General features: G+C 38.1%; 1 protein-coding gene across 3 annotated transcripts in view; it reads left to right on the plus strand.

Moving 5' to 3' along the window:
• LOC132303121 (chloride channel protein CLC-c-like) overlaps window positions 1-18119 on the plus strand; it is a 64234-nt gene that overhangs the window by 5645 nt on the left and 40470 nt on the right. For 2 of the 3 annotated variants that reach the window (XM_059800222.1, XM_059800223.1), the window contains 2 exons: window positions 3280-3480; window positions 16460-16637. In XM_059800222.1, coding sequence (XP_059656205.1) covers window positions 3280-3480; window positions 16460-16637 — 379 coding nt within the window. The remainder of the gene's footprint in view (window positions 1-3279; window positions 3481-16459; window positions 16638-18119) is intronic. The other variant, XM_059800224.1, reaches the window with a different exon arrangement.

The raw sequence follows: 18119 nt of genomic DNA on the forward strand, positions 1-18119 counted from the left end.
ATTGCCTACTAATTATGACAATTAGTAAGCATAATTAGTGTGATTTTAATTATTGTCATAATTCGTGGGTGTAATTAGTGGGATTTGACCAGTAATTATTGTAAATTATATTTTTGACTAAATAAATACATGGGTGTAGAGAAGTCAAAACACAACCCTTTCTTGCATTCTCATTCAAATTATCTCATTCAAGCCTTTACATTCTCATTCAATTATGCCTACTAATTATGACAATAATTATGTGGTCAAATCCCACTAATTACGCTCTCAAATCCCACGATTCTAGGATAATTGACATATCTCGCCTAACAGATACCAATATTATGTCATATGATCATCTATTAACGTCCGTAGTAGAGCATAGGAAGGCCATCATCTACTGCTGGTCACTAACAAACTTAACCTTTGTTATAGGGGCATACAAGAATGCCATTACTCAGTGCCGGTCCTGTCTAGTGGTAGAATAATACGTTGCCACAGTGGAACATAAAATCAACCATTTTATGTTTTCTCACGGTGCTGCATTGGTTTCGTTATGTAGTAAAGGAAGAAGTAAAGGAAAGGTTCAGATTATGCTAGATTCTGTTTGTTCCTATTGCTGTTTGTTTATTATACCTATTATTGGACCTTTATGTATTTTAATGCTTCAAACTAGAAATTTTAGAGGCATATTTGGTGAGCATGTATGCTTATTAATCTTCACCTCCTATCACCCACTTTAGAAACTTCTTTAGTTAAAAAACGTATATTTTCTTTCTTTGTTTATCAGGACCTAATTATAGAATGCATCATTTGATGTTTAAAATTCTCTTTTTCTCCATCCTTTCCGTTCTTTGTATTTATTATATTTTGTCTACATTTAAAACCAATCTTAAATGTGTTACGGTGTTCATATATGTAGTCCTGTAAGTGTGTTTGATGTTGATGAACTAGGTGGTTAAAGAGTTCAAAAGCATGGCTTATTCCCATTTCTGTTTTAGTTGAAACATAGCAATACGGTATGCACTTTTTTCTTGTATGGAAGTTGCATAGCAGTTTTTGTTATTGCTTTGGCTCATTGGGTGCAGCTTTTTACTTGTAACCATTTACTAGACAATGGCAGCTCTCAAAAATTTATTAGTAAAGGTCTAAAGGCATTTACTCTGTTGTAAAGCATAAAACGGAAGCGAAGAGATAAATTAAACAAGTAGAACACACAGATATTACGGCGTTCAGCCACTAGGGTCTACATCCATGACATAGAGCCCAAAGGATTACATCACTTTCATAATACTCTCTCAATTTGTATATAATACAATGGTGGAGTCTCCTTTATATAGAAGAAGAAATTTTGAGAATTAGAAAATAGGAAACAAGGAGGATTTTTCTCCAGAGAAATTAAACGAGTAGAACAACAAAGATATAATGTAGTTTAGCCACTAGGGTCTACATCCACGACACAAAGAGCCCAAAGGGCTACATCATTTACAATATCATGTTGGAGGCTCCTTTATATAGGAGAAGAAGTTTTGAGAATTAGAAAATAGGAAACAAGGAGGATTTTTCTCCACTGATTCCTCTAGTAACACCAAATCTTCAATAAAAGGAAACAACATCAATTAGTGAACGATTTTTCTCCATTGAATCTTCAATATCTAAACCAAATTCTCATATCACAACATTAATATGTGTGTGGTGCGCTTGGAAGGTTTCTGGTCACTTAGATGTGTCCAAGAATCTTTAATAGTCTTTTACTTGCTTTTCTATAATATATAATCGTTGGTTTTGATTTATTATAATTTTTATATTTTAAACTATAAAGAGGCTAAGTTATTGGGTATGCCCTCTATTTCATGTACTCTAATGCTTTATCTTTAATGGAACTCCACTACCATTTATGAAAGAAAAGGTCTAAGTTATTGCAGTCTTAACATTAAAGCTAATTTGACATCTGTCAACAGTATTATAGGTTTTGTTCTTGTTTAGTGGGGGTTGTGCTTTTCAGTTGGAGAGGATATAGAATGATCATGAGAGTTTGGGGACTATGATAGGCATCTCTGTTATGCCTTTGAGAGAGTATTGGGACACGAGAAGTAGGCTGTTTTTGGAAGGGGTGGAAATTATTATATTTGCTAGAGCAGTTTTTGACCAAGGAAGATTAGAAACTCATTTTTTGAATGAATTTTGTAGAGGGCACTGGGAGGCAAAACTACTCATAATGTTCACCCAATTTGAGGATCGATTTGGAGTTTGAGGCAGAGCGGATGTTGGAAGATCAGAACTAGATTATGTATCAGTTCTTTACTTGGGTGGTTGGAATCTTTCTATTCTGTACATACTCGTTCCTGAGCTTTTTGAGGAGTTATTTAAGGTTGCGATTGCAATTTTTTTTTTTGTGTCGATTGCAAGCCAGGTTGCTACTGCTCTGATACCATGTAAAGTTTGTATTGTGAAGAAGAGAGAACAGAAAAACAGTCGTATATTATTCACTAGTTGCTGAAGAGTACGATAGAATACAATATAATAAGCCCTAAACTAATAAACTGAGAAAAAGACAATACTACCCTCAATAATAAAATAACTCCTACTCTAACAATATTGACAACAAAGTATAAGATGCTGTACTCCCCCTCTTTTTCTGGATCACAGAGACATTTGCAGTTCTGACTAATCTTCCTTGTACAGTTTGCTGGTGGAATGAAATCTTTGTGTAATATCATGTGTACATGTGTAACCCTTTTAGTGCTTTCTATTGGTACTTCTATCTATAAAACAAAAAGCCGATTTTAACAATGAGATAAATTAAGTCTTCTTAGTTCATATATCTGTTGGTGATGTTTCTTCAAAATTTATACATTCCAAACTATTTATGTGTATTTGAAATTGACATTGATTACGAAATCAGTTGAAGTCTGTTGAGAACAAGTGGAATGCCTTTTAAGATTATGCATGTTTAGCTTTTCTGTGGCTGGAAACAAATTCTATTTGCCACTTTTTGAAAAATACATTTGCTTTATGGGTTTCTCAAATACCAGATCAGAATGATTGGGAATTAAATCCTTTCATTTTCAAAATATAGTTGAGTTTCCATTTTTAATTATTCTTTTATAATGTAATTCTAGGTTGCCGGTATATGTGAGTGCATTCTGTAGGACTTTAGCTTCCCATAAATACCTCCTGCACCCAAGAGAGTATTATCAACTTTAGTTATTGCCTTTGGTAATTTATTAAAGAAGTATTCTTCTGTTTTACAGATGAAATTATTTATCAAATAGATTTCTCTTGCTTGTGTTATTTCAGGATTATTGAAAATGAGTTATTTAAGCAGGACTGGAGGTCAAGGAAGAAAGTTCAGATATTTCAGTACATTGTCCTTAAGTGGGCACTTGCACTTCTTATAGGGCTTGGTACTGGACTTGTGGGCTTCTTCAACAATATTGCAGTTGAGAATATAGCCGGTCTAAAACTGCTGCTGACCACTGATCTTATGTCAAAGCAAAAGTGAGCCTTTTCCACCATTACAATTATTTTACAAGTTCTTATAGTGATATAACCTGGACATGTTAAGTAATATAGACTTTTAATATACTTTATGCTTGTGGTCCTTGAGTAAAACAAATATTTGTTCGTAATAGTGTGATATCAGCAGTGTATTGTTGAGTAAACTTATAATGACATGACACAGCACACAATCTTTTAATTGACAGCCACTTCCCTTTAGCAGGGGTACCAGCCATCGAATGATAACCCTGTTTAATAGAATTATAAAATGAAAGACTATTTCAATTGCATGATTTTACATTTAACGGACTTACTGTTTCCTTGACTATTTTTTATGCACACATGTATAGATGAATAGATACTTATAAATCAACGAGACCTAAGCTTGCCAGCCACCAACCAGCCCAATGCATGTTTCTTACCTTCCCGATGAAGCTTCCTTTGATTTGCATGAATGAGGAAGGTGCATGCAAGAGAAAGGAAAGCCCCTATTTTGGCATGAGCCCTAGTACATTGACCTCTCACAGGCCTGAAACTCAAGTTTTTGGCTATTGAAAAATCAAATCACAGAAACAAACGAAGCCATATAGATTCTCAATAAGGGAGGAACTCAACCACTCACACGTGTATAAAATTTTGGGTGAGAAAAATTATTAGATCGTACCCTTAGGTTTTGATAATCAGAGTGTGCTATAGCCAAAATAGATGTAAAGGGTGGTGATAAAGAAGAATAGCTCTGAGTGAAGAAAGGAGAGGAAAAGGGTTTTCAGAAATATGGATTTCTTCTATATCGATCAATGATGGTGATATACACTTATATACATATTAAAAGTCAAAATTATACAAAAGGAAAGGTGATATGGTAGCAATATTTAGAAGAGGAAATCAAGGTGAAGATTGATTGTTTCCTTGTGTGTCAAAACTGCTAACTCATTAGGTAGGTACACAAATATTGCCTTGAATCTCTCTCATATCTTGTGCATCAATATTGCATTTGTTGTACAGTATTGTGTGAGTTGTCACACCTGTACAGTTAGTATTGTATGAGTTGTCACCTACCCCTCATTACCATATATAGAATTACCATGTATAGGGTTTTCTTGTTCTCCACTCACCTACTCCCGTAGCTTCTCCTATATAAACACCATTGTATTATTGTATTACTTGCTCAATAACATGTAAGTTTTCATATATTCTCTTTCTCTCTCTCTATTTCAACATGGTATCAGAGCGGAAATCGATCCCTCTTTAATTTTTTTTTTTTAGTCTTATTCAGACTCCGATCTTGATTCCATCTCGGCCTTCTTTTAATCTCTTCTCAGCGATCTCTCCTCGGTGATCTCAATTCTCTTCTCAACAATCTCTCTTGGATCCCTCCTAGGCTCTCTCCTCGATAATTTCTCTCGGGTTCATCTCGGCTAGAACTTGGTTTTCTTATCTCAGCTCCCTCTCACTACTATATCTCATTTGTTCGGCCACTGTTGTGATGGATACTAAGGAATCCCATCTTCTTAGGTCAATCACAAGCACCAAACTGGTAAAGCGTGAGCATGCAAATCAATCCTCCTCCACCGCTACTATTGATACTTCAGGTAATACGTGTCTCCATGCTTCATCTTCTACACCTTGGATCATTGATTCAGGGGCATACGATCACATGACAGGTAACCCATCTCTTCTTTCTGATATTTCTCATGTTTTCTCACCATCGGTTGTTACTATAGCGAACGGTGCCAAATCACCTGTTCATGGAATTGGTACCTTCCGCGCTTCGGGTCTCACTTTTTCATCAGTTTTATATATCCTTCAATTTTCATTCAATGTATTGTCAATTCGCAAAATCATATCAGATTTAAATTGCTCAGTTATTTTTTCTCCTTCCCGTTGTGTCTTTCAGGATCTCAAGACGAAGAAGGCGATTGGTGGGGGGGTTTGAGAAGGATGATCTTTACTACTTCCAGCCAACTACCGTTCCGACAACTCTACATTCCACCTCTTCTTCAGCTTACCAGTGGCATTGCCGCCTTGGACATCCTCTTCAAATAGTCTTCGAGCCTTGGTCCCTTCTTTAGTTGATTTTTCTAAGTTTAATTGTACTACTTGCGAACTTAGTAAACATCGTCGGGCTACTTTTAAGTCTCATTTTGATAAAAGCTTAAAACCTTTTGAGTTAGTACATTCGGATGTTTAGGGACCAGCTCGTACTACTGGTTTATTTGGTGCTCGTTATTTTGTGTCATTTATTGATGATAATTCACATTTAACTTGGGTTTATATTCTTAAAGATAGATCTCAAGTATTCTCTGTCTTTTAATCATTTTATGCTGAAATTCAAAATTAGTTTGATGCAAAATTACTTGTTCTTAGAACAGACAATGCCATTGAATATAAACTTAATGTTTTTCAAAAGTTTCTTGAGTCGAGGGGCATTATCCATCAAACATCTTGTATTGATACCCCTCAACAAAATGGAGTTGCTGAACGGAAGAATGGCCTAATCCGAGCTATCTCTCGTGCCTAAACAATTCAAATGCATGTTCCAAAACATTTTTGGGCAGATACAGTTCTGGTTGCTGGTTATCTTTTAAACCGCATGCCTTCTAGGGTCCTTCAAGGAAAATCACCCTTCCAAATGATGTTTTCTGACAAAAATCCTTTTTTCATTCCTCCAAAGGTGTTTGGGTGTGTTTGTTTTGTTCATAATCTAAGCAAAGGACGAGACAAACTTGATCCTCGTGCTCATAAATGTATTTTCTTAGGTTATTCTCGCACTCCAAAGGGATATAAATATTACAGTCCAACTCTTCGTAACATTTAGCGTGTGCAGATGTAACTTTCTTTGAGGATGTTCCTTAATAATCTCAGGAAGGCAGTTGCTTGGAGGACTTTGTTCTTCAAGAGTCTGTTCTTCCAACTCCAGTTTTTGCTTCTGACATCCCACTAGCTCTTCGTGCCTATGTTCGTCGCCGGAAAAGAGTAGTTAATCATGTTCCAATGACTGAAGTAGTAGACCCAGTCTTGCCACTTACACCAGTCGCTTTAACGCCTGGAGATTCTTCCATCTCTCCGGACTCTGATCTTGATCAACCTATTGCTGTTTGGAAAGGTAAATGGTTTTGTACCAATCACCCTATCTCTAATTTTGTATTATATAATAAATTGTCCTCCTTCAAGATTTTTCTTTGTCATTACCCTCTATTGTTCTTCCTAAGTCCTACAGGGAGGCACTTTCTCATCCAGGATGGAGGAAAGCTATGGAAGAAGAAATAAACGCTTTAAAATTGAATCATACTTGGGACCTTGTTCCTAAGGTTGTTGATACTCAGGTTGTTGGTTGTTGTTGGGTTTTTACTGTTAAACAGAAGCCTGATGGTACTGTTGACCGTCTCAAAGCTTAACTTGTTGCTAAAGGCTACTCAGACTTATGGCCTGGATTATACTGAGACGTTCTCTCCTGTGACCAAACTGAATTCTGTTCGTGTGATAATCTCTCTTGCAACTAATCTAGACTGGCCACTTCATTAACTTGATGTTAAAAATGCCTTTCTGCACGGTGACCTTAATGAGAGTCTATATGACTCAACCACCTGGGTTCGAGTATAAGGGGGAGTGTGTGTGTCATCTCAAAAAGTCTATCTATGGCCTCAAACAGTCCCCTCGTGCATGGTTTGATAAGTTCAGTAAAGCAGTGATAGCTCATGGTATGACTAGAAGCCAAGTTGACCACTCTCTCTTTTTTAAGAAAACGAAACGTGGTATTGTGATTCTTGTGCTGTATGTAGATGATATTGTTATCACTGGCAGTGACAAAGATGGGTTATGAGTTCTAATCCATCACTTGAGTTCTAGCTTCCTTACTAAGGATTTGGCAAACTTCGATATTTTCTAAGAATTGAGGTGGCTTGGTCGAAGCAAGGCATTAGTCTTTCTCAACGGAAGTATACTCTTGATCTATTATAGGATACTGGATATCTTGGTTCGAAACATGTAGCTACACCCATGGAGACTAATATAAAACTTAAGGTGGATGAAGGTGACCCACTCGATGATGCAAAGATGTATCGGAGACTTGTAGGTAAACATATTTACCTCACAATCACTCGTCCAGACATCTCCTATGCAGTCAGTGTTGTGAGCCAGTTCATGACCAGTCCTTGGGTACCTCACATGGAAGCAGTTGTACACATCTTGAAGTATCTTAAGGGTGCTCCGGGACGTGGTTTGCTTTATCGATCTTCTGGACATCTTCGAATTGAGGGATATACAGATGCAGATTGGCCGGTTCTCTTTCTGATTGACGGTCCACCATAGGTTACTGCACCTTCATAGGAGGAAATCTAGTAACTTGGAGGAGTAAGAAATAGTCAGTTGTGGCTCGTTCCAGTGCTGAAGCAGAGTATCGTGCCATCGCACACACCGCCTGTGAACTTACTTGGTTGAAAACTCTTTTACAGGAACTTGGGATTTCAGTCCAGTACCCAATTCCTCTCCATTGTGACAATCAGACAGCTATTCATATTGCTAGCAATCCAGTGTACCATGAGAGGACTAAACACATTGAAGTAGATTGCCATTTCATTCAATCTAAAGTTGACTCGAATGAGATTGTTACACCTTTTGTTCCTTCTGGTAGACAGCTGGTATACATCTTCACTAAGGCGCTTCCTAAGAACTCTATTGATTCCATTTGTAGCAAGCTGGGAGTTATTGACATTTACTCTCCAGCTTGAGGGGGAGTGTTGTACAGTATTGTATGAGTTGTCACACGTGTACAGTTAGTATTGTATGAGTTGTCACCTACCCATCATTACTATATATAGAATTACCATGTATAGGGTTTTCTTGTTCTCCACTCACGTATTTCCGTAGCTTCTCCTATATAAACACCATTGTATTATTGTATTACTTACTCAATAACATATAAGTTTTCATGTGTTCTCTTTCTCTCTCTTTCAACAGCATTGAATTTCTCCTTCCATGTCTTTGTTTTTAAGTGGATTGGATCTCTGCTGTCGTGAGTCGTGAGACTCTTCTATAAGGGTTAAATTTGGTGCTTCTATACTTGCCCTCAAACTGGACTGTTGGTTTTCCCATAGTCCTAGTTTGACCCGTAACATAGAGAAGGCCTCTTGAGAAAGTGGCTTTGTAAAGATGCCAGCAAGCTGGTCGGTAGAGGGAACAAATTTTGTGACAAGGGTACCGGAAGCAACCTTTTCGTGCACAAAGTGATAATCTAGTTCAACGTGCTTCGTTCGAGCATGAAATATGGGATTAACAGTCATATGAAGAGCAGAGAAATTATTACAAAACAAAACTTGTGGCGTGGGCTGAAAAATACCAATATCTCGTAGCAAAAAGGAAATCCAAGTTAACTCAACAGTGGTAGAAGCCATAGCCGGATATTCTGCTTCGGTACTAGAGCGAGCAACTGTTGGTTGCTTTTTAGCACACCATGATATACAATTGGCACCTAAGAAGGTACAAAATCCTGTTGTAGACCGTCTAGTAACAGGCAGCCCAATCTGCATCAAAAAAACCATAAAGATTTAAACTGCTCGATTCCAAAATACGAAAGCCATATGAGAGAGTTCCTTTGATATAGCGTAAGATATGCTTTACGAGCTGAAAATGAGTTTGTGTAGGTTGTTGCATGTGTTGGCAGGCCATATTGACAGCATAGGAAAGATCCGGACGAGTCATGGTGAGGTATTGAAGTGAGCCTACTACTCGCCGATATTCAGTGACATCTGAAAATAAAGCGTTACCATCTCTAAGTGTGGAGATTTTGCTGGCCATTGGTGTAGCAATAGGTCTGCAATTTTCCATATGGATGCTATGGAGCAAATCTGTTGCATATTTAGTCTGAGAAAGAAAAATCCCTTCTGCATTGTAGTTGACCTCAATGCCTAAAAAATAGTGAAGTGGTTCAAGATCTTTCACAGAAAAGGCTGAATGGAGGTGGCCAACCAAGTCATCAAGCAAGAACGAAGAGCTGCTAGTGAGTATAATATCGTCAACATATAATAGAAGCAACATAACATCATTGCCATGGCGATAAGCGAATAATGAAGGGTCTGCACTACTGCAAAAGAAACCATAGTAAAGCAAGAAGGAACTGAACTTATCAAAGCACGTGGTGCCTGCTTGAGTCCATATAAAGCCTTTTTAGTTGACAAATATGGGTAGGATGCTGGTCGTCAACAAATCTCGGCGGTTGGTCCATATAAATGATGTGTTGAAGGTGCCCATGAAGAAAAGCATTTTTGACATCGAGTTGCTTAATAATCCATCTTTTGACTGTGGCAGTTGTGAGAACAGTGCGAATGGTGCCGGGTTTGATAACCGGATTGAATGATTCAGAAAAATCAATGCCTTCTTGTTGGTTGTAGCCTTTCGCTACAAGACGAGCTTTAAGATGGTCAAGACTGCCATCAGATTTTAATTTTGTTTTGAACACCCATCGGCACCAATAACATGCGAGTGCTACTAGTACCCAAGTCTTGTTGATTTTTAAGGCATCTAGTTCCTCTAGCATGGCAGCTTTCCATCCCGGGTGCTTTAAGGCACTTTTAACAGTCTTTGGTTCTCTTGGTATAGCAGAATGAGTGGTAAAATTAACATAACGAGGATTAGGCATAACAATACTAGATTTGCTTTGTGTTGTCATACGATGTGTATTTAATGGTGGCTATATCAATGGGACAGTGTCTGATGATGACTCCATCAATGACGTATCAACATTATCTTCATGAGCGATGTTGTGATGAGATGTGTTGGAATCCATAAAAGATGTATCCAGCGAAGAAGTGGTAGAATTAAGATTGCTATTATAAAGAAGTGTTGGATCCGGTTCAACTGCATCATGTTCAACAAATCTCCCTCGTCCTTGAAGATCAGGCGTTGAAGTGGACAAGTCAGGGTTGACATCACAAGGATCTTCCCATTGACTAAGATAAAATGGATCAACAAGTACCTGTTCTTCACCAAAATTATGAGTAGCAAAAGGAAAAAGTTGTTCATCAAAGACCACATGGCGAGAAATGTAGACTTTACCACTTGGTGAGTGTAAGCACCGATAACCTTTATGTTTATTTATTTATTTATTTTGATAAATAAGCAATTCATTAAAAGCGTTCAAAAGGGGAATGCGTCCCTACAAAACCACAAAAAACCTGGGTACCCTAAGGCCCCAGGGAAGACAAAAACTCAATAGTCTCCTCAGCAGAGGAACATAGTCTACCTGAACCCCCCAAAAAGAGAGAGCTAATAACAGAAGATTTGAGAACAATGACCGAATATTCCTCTCCTTCAAAGGATCTTCTATTCTGCTCCCACCCAACCCCCTCTCCAAGTGTCCATCAGACCTCTCGTAGATCTAGGCATGACCCAGTAAACACCAAATAGGCCTAACAAGAGATTCCAACTGTCAACCGCTACTGGATAATGCAAAAGAAGATGGTCAACTGACTCTCCATTACACTTACACATGCAACACCAATTCACCATGATATGATTTCTACTTCTCAAATTATCCAGCGTTAATATTTTATCCCACACGACCCTCCAAGCAAAGAATGCCACTTTCAACGGCCCCTTAGTTCGCCACACTACCTTCCAAGGGAATACCGCCCCAACTGGGTCCAAAAGGCATCCGAAGAAAGATCTCACACTAAACATTCCCCTAGAAGAAGGAATCTAAACAAGAGAATCCCTACCTCCTCCACGGATCACTTGGCTGTACAAAAACTTTAAGAAACTAAAGACGTCATCCATTTCCCAGTCCTGAAAGGATCGCTGAAAAAGCACGTCCCAAACCGGTCTCTCGCTATCAAGGCGATAGCAGTCAGCCACCGAGGCATGCCTATTAGCCGCAATCCAAAAAAGTCTGGGGAAGGAACATGCTAAAGTGCGATCTCCACACCACAAATCCTCCCAAAACCGAATCTCTGTACCATCATGAACTCTGAATTTGATATGCTTAGAAAACTTATTCCATCCCTTCCGAATGGCTTTCCAAACACCAACGCCTCCAGGAAGAGACACCAAAACAGAGCACCACCCCCCCTCTCCTTCCCAAAGCGACACAAGATAACCCTCCTCCACAACCTATCCCGCTCAATACCAAACCTCCACAACCACTTACCTAAAAGGGCCTTGTTAAAAAGTAGCAGTCTCTTGATCCCTATTCTTCCGAACTTAACAGGCTTACACACCCGCTCCTAACGAACCAGATGATACTTAAACTCATCACCCAAACCTCCCCGTAAGAAGTTCCTTTGAAGTCTGAAATACAAGCAGCTACTGAGGACAGAATCTAGAAAAGGGATAGAAAATATGTAGGAATGCTTGACAAAGTGCTTTTGAACAAGGTAACCCTCCCACCTTTTGATAAATATTGCTTCTTCCACTTCGCAAGCCTCCTCTCCACCCTCTCCACCACCGGATCCCAAGCACCTACAATCTTCGAAGAAACCCTCAGAGGCAAACCCAAGTAAGAGATCGGAAAAGAACGGACTCCACAACCAAGAACATAAGCTAACTCCTCGATATCCTAAACCTCCCCCACTGGAATCAAAGCGCTCTTCCCCACATTCACTTTCAAACCCGAGACTGCCTGAAAACAGGTCAACACCGACCTCAAATATCTCATCTGAGACACCTCATCCTCGCAAAAAACCATAGTATCATCCGCAAATAAAAGATGGGAAATCTCCAACACAAGGTAAAGATCGTGGTTCAAGTTTATTCGAGGCATATTTCCTCAAATAAGGGAAGCAACGACAACCAAAAGTACGAAGCATGGTATAATTTGGTTGTTTTCCATATAGTTGAAAATAAGGACATTTCATATGCAAGGCTGTTGAAGGAAGCCTATTAATCAAGAAATTGGCCATAGAAAAGGCTTCTACCCAATATTGTTTTGGAGCAGATGCTTGTAGAAGCATAGCTAATCCAAGTTAAACAATGTGACGGTGTTTGCATTCTGCAACACCATTCTGTTCTGGAGTGCATGGACTTGATATTTAATGTATAATGCCTTTCTTAGTCAAATGATGCAAAAATTCTTTCAGACTGAATTCTCCTCCACCATCAGATTGAAATATTTTAATCTCTTTCCCAAGTTTTTCTATCATACTTTGAAAAGCCAGAAAAGTAGAGAAAATGTCACTTTTCTTTTTTAAAGGATAGAACCAACAATATCGAGAAAAGTCATCAATGAACACAACATCATACAACCTTGAGTAGAGGATGAAGGAGATGGACCCCATAAATCACAATGAATTTTATTAAGTGGTTCTAACGACTTGTTGATTGAAGGATAAAAAGGCAACTTAGAACTTTTACTAAGCTGACAACTAGTGCATAATCCATGTGCCTTCTTAGTTACCAAAATCTGATTATTAGAATTCAAAAACTTCAAAACTCGATCTTGTGGATGACCAAGTCTGTTCATTCGAAGCTTGAAAACTGTTGAAGGATTTATATATTTAAGTTACTCCCTCTCTAATAGCTTAAGCTTTTGTAGTAGATGGTAGTTAACATGGTATCAAAGCCAAAGTCTCGAGTTCAAACCTCACTGTCACCCTAATTAAAAAGTTGAAAAACATGTGTTGGACCAAAAGAAGCCCACATGTGAGGGGGCGTGTTGAAGGATTTATATATTTAAGTTACACCCTCTCTAACAGCTTAAGCTTTTGGAGTAGATGGTAGTTAACAAAAAGGATTTGAAAAAAGAGCAGTGGCTTTATTCTGAGATTCATTCAATGCATAGAGACCTTCCTTCTTAGTTCCGAATGCTAGTATCTTTCCCGTTGTCATGTCCTTAATAACGAATCCATTAGCATTAAACTCAAAAGTGTAAGGATAATCAGAAGTCAACTGAGAAACAGATAAGAGATTTTTTGCAGTATTAGGGACCAATAAAATGCCCCTTAAAGGTATAGAATTCTTTGCACAAAAAATTCTTCCATCTCCTATATGAGTGATAGGTAAGTGATTCCCATTCCCAAACATAACAGGATCAGTGCCCTTATAAGGTATAGGATTTGTAAGTTTACCTGGATCACTTGTAATATGTGAAGATGCACTGGTATCTGGATACCAATCATCATCAGGAGAGTTGCTTATCTGCATGGCAGCAAGGGCTTGTGGGATATCTTCTGCTTGATAGCTGTTTTCAAATCTATGCCAGCATTTAAGAGCATTGTGTCCACATCTTTTGCAAATTTGGCATACAATAATAGAGCTTTCTGAACGTCCTTGCCCAGTATTTTTGTCTTGTCTTGTGAATTTGCTCGTCATCAGCTTCTCGTCGGTGAGTGGTTTGAGTAAAGCCTCTTCCCTTTGATGAGAAGAATTGACCACCACCTCTCCTGCTTGTGTTGTGATTTCCAGTTTTCTGAGAAATAAAGGCCATGGTGTGATCTGCCGCTTCATCATTATGTCTCTTACTTCTTAGCTCATGACTTTGAAGTAATGGGATCAAATCAGCATAAGATGGAACGGGAGGCTTTAACATAGCAGTAGAGAAGGACTCATACTTGGGGTCGAGCCCACTTAAAAGCCAGAAAACCTTGTTCTGATCTGAAATGGGTTTCCCAATAGCATTGAGCTGATCACATACGGACTTGAATTCACGGAGATATTCATTCAGTGAAGAAGATCCCTTCTTTATGTACTGAAGTTTTAGAAGAAGCTCAAATTCCCTGGCTTGTGAATCTTGGGAGTAGGCATTGGCTAAAGCTTTCTAGACATCTGCAGATATTTTAAGGCCAAAAACCAGTCCTAGAACCTCTTCTGTGAGTGTTTATGTGATCTAGGCTTTAACCAGCCGGTCGGTTCGTGTCCACGCAGCGAAAAGAGGATTAGGAACCCTTTCTCTTTCTTCTGTCAAAATTTCATGATCTGGAGGCTGGATTTTTCCGGTGATGAAACCAAGTAGGTCTTGACTTTCAATCAAAGACAAAACTTGTGTTTCTGACAATAGATAGCTTGTAGATGTCAACTTTAAGAGAAACAAAATTGACAACATTCAAAGTTGATGGGTTGGGATATAAAGCCATTGGAGGAGAAGAAGAAAAGAAAGAAAAAATAACCCTTTTATGCGACAGCTATGGCTCTGATACCATAAAGAAGAATAACTCTGAGTGAAGAAAGGAGAGGAAAAGGGTTTTCAGAAATATGGATTTCTTCTATATCAATCAATGATGGTGATGATACACTTGTATATATATTACAAGTCAAAATTATACAAAAGGAAAGGTGATATGGTAGCAATATTTAGATGAGGAAATCAAGGTGAAGATTGATTGTTTCCTTGTGTGTCAAATCTGCTAACTCATTAGGTAGGTGCACCAATATTGCCTTGAATCTCTCTTATATCTCGTGCATTAATATTGCATTGAATTTCTCCTTCCATATCTCTGTTTTTAAGGGGATTGGATCTCTGCTGTCGTGAGACTCTTCTAGGAGGGTTAAATTTGGTGCTTCTATAGGTGATAGATCTTGTTCAATTTTTAATTAATAATAACCAATTTAAACCAATTTAAATTCTAGCAAGTATATTAAAATGCAGCAGTAAAATTATTCGAAGTATAGAGTGCAAAGATAAATATTCTAGGATCCACATATAAAACACATGATTTTTACATGGAAAACCTACAACAGGAAAAAAAAACCATGGGACCCAATCCGGTAATAAGAAGAAAGGTACACAACTCGGTTGACCTGGCTCCAATTCAGCAATCCCCTAGTTGACTCTGACCCAGGTTCAAGCTAGATGATACAACTTGATCTCTGCTTCTGCCAGTCAGCGAATATATAGATGGTTAAAAAAGTTGTTGCATCCTGTCTAAAGAGAAATATGTAGTTGGTTTTCTTTATGTGCTCCAACTTGAAGGAAAGAGATAAAGAGATATTAATTTTACTACAGGGTAGATATGTAATTTATCTTGTTTCTATTAATTATATATCTGGAGGAGCCACCTCCATGCTTCATGCTCTCTCTCTCTCTTATACACACACACAAATAAACACACACACACACATCCATTTTCTTTCTTTCCTATTTAAGTTTCTTGCGCATTGCCTGCATACCTTACAAGGTGATACATGGGAAAATTTGACACCATAATTAGTGATGTAGGGACTAATTCCTGCAGGAACCAAAAGCAGCAGGGAAAATTGAAAAAAAAAAAACAAAGAAAAAGTGAAAAAAGCAAGCTAGGATAACCCATAGCAGCAACCTACATACCGAAAACACCGAAAAACTCATCTACATGTGATTTCTAATGCAAGAAATGGTAAAATAAGAAACAATTGATGAAAAACTTCTAATACTGCTAGGATTTGCAGATCTAAGATTTTCAAGCTGTTTTTTTTATATTGTAACAAAACAAGCTGAAGACCACTCAAATGAAATCCAATTGTCACGATTATCTCCAGCAGGTCCAGCAGAGGTAGACATTTCTGATCAAGGTGTCCAAAGTCAAATGGTGATGATGTCAGCACCTGTCACAGTCGGCTCTATTTTTCACTTCTGTGTATTCGGTATCTCAATGCTCTGATATGTAGTAGTTTTACAGAGTGTCGTAGAATTTATTGAATCTTACCCTTAAATTCTGCAGAGCTCCTGGTCGAATGGTAGCTTGTATAGTTGTATATACAAGTTATATTAGTTTTTATAGTTACAGTTAGGCAGGACTTTTTTTACCTTTCCTTCCCACAAGTGTTTTTTTTTTTCTTACAGAACATTTAGTCCCTGTTGGAAGTTTCTCCGTGCATTGCTTATCTTTAAACTTAATATAGTTGCTATATAACTTCCGGCCATTGGTTTTCACATGAAACAGAATATGCTGTGTTATGCATCACCTGACATGATATTTGATGAAAACCCATCAATATTGTTTGCCATTTTGGTTTTCAAATCAAACGGAATATGTGTTATACATCACCTGACATTATATTGTTTCGAGAGCAGATATTTCAAGGCTTTTGCAACATTTGCTGGTTGCAACATAGGGTTGGCAGCTGCTGCGGCAGCTCTTTGCGCTTTCATTGCTCCAGCAGCAGCAGGTTCTGGAATTCCTGAGGTTAAAGCATATCTCAATGGTATTGATGCTTATTCTATATTGGCCCCAAGTACTCTCCTTGTAAAGGTGAATAAAAAGCGCTCCCTGTGTATCTACATGCATACATAAGCATCAATTATAGGTTAAAGCATATCTCAGTGGTATTGATGCTTATACACACTATGTTCTTATGCAACTTGAAAGTAAGCCGCCTGAAATTTATAAGACCTAGAGGGGTGAATAGGTCTATTTGCTCTCTTGATTGATTTTAATTTTCATTATTATTAAGTTGATAATTTCATTCAATTAATTAATTAGTCAATCACACACATGTAATAAAAGCCGATAAAGAAAAGAGTGAGGGAGGAGGAGAGACTCCAGGTTTTTTATGTGGGAAAGCTTAACAAGGAAAAACCACGAGACCGTAGTCTAGAGCAAAGTAATCCACTATATCAAAGTAAAGTTGCACCAACTCTGACACATACTTGTGTTCACCTTTGCTAAGACCTGGTCGTTGACCTTCTCAAACTCACTCCTAATTATGAATTTGAACACGAATGAGCCCAGCTGGCGCAAACCTCAAACTCACTCCCACGATCTCGCAAATGAGCCACTAACGTAGTGATGCAGCAGCGGGTAGGGGCGATTTGAAATCAGAATTCAAGTAGAATCAGAAAGAGATTGAGAGAGAAAGGGAAGACGAATAGAGGGAAGAGGAATCAGAAGAGAAGAAGAATTCAGAGGGAGATGAAATCACGATAATCTCTAAATTCAATATCAATAATAATCACCAAAAGCTGTCTTTCACAATGTCTTAACCAACCTTATATAGGGATCGAAGAAAAACCCTAATCAAACTATTACCATAAATAGAAATCCTAAAATCAAATAATAATACTAATAAAAGTCAAAATCCCTAATTGTATCTTTCCTTCCCACGTCTCCAATAATAGGCATGGGCCGTATGGACTTCAAGTTCTCGGGCTAGGCCTAGTTCTTCATCATTCCCTCTCGGTTGAGAAGAACTCTCCTCCACAGAGTAAATAATAAGCGATTTCAAGATTGAAAAGAATCTGTATATTGCCCTACAAAGAATGGTTTACAATGTTTTAGTTAAATAGGAAATACAAGGAGCTAAAAAAAGGAAACTACAGGCTGTAACAGGAAACTACAGGCTGTACACTAACAAAATTTCCTAATCTTAGTCATTGACTATCTATATTTACACGCTTATGATATCCCCTAAAATCTGGTCTTATTAAAACCGAATATCTCTTTTTCAACACTCCCCCTCAAGCTGGCTTGTAGATGTCTTCCATAGCTAGCTTGCTTCTTAAAACTTCAAACTGTCTCTTGTGTAGTCCTTTGGTAAGAATGTCTGCAGCTTGTTCAATAGTAGAGAGATAAGGAATGCAAATCATACCACAGTCAAGCTTTTCCTTGATCAAGTTTTTGTCAACTTCCACATGTTTGGTTCTATCGTGGAGGACTGGATTATGATCAATTGAAATGGCAGCCTTGTTGTCACAGTAGACTCTCATTGGAGGAGAAACAGTAACCTTCAATTCT

Source organism: Cornus florida, unplaced genomic scaffold (genome assembly GCF_030987335.1).
Source record: "Cornus florida cultivar Cherokee Brave unplaced genomic scaffold, ASM3098733v1 CherokeeBrave_3.0.0_Hap2_Chr04, whole genome shotgun sequence".
In the NCBI taxonomy this organism is placed as follows: Eukaryota; Viridiplantae; Streptophyta; class Magnoliopsida; order Cornales; family Cornaceae; genus Cornus; species Cornus florida.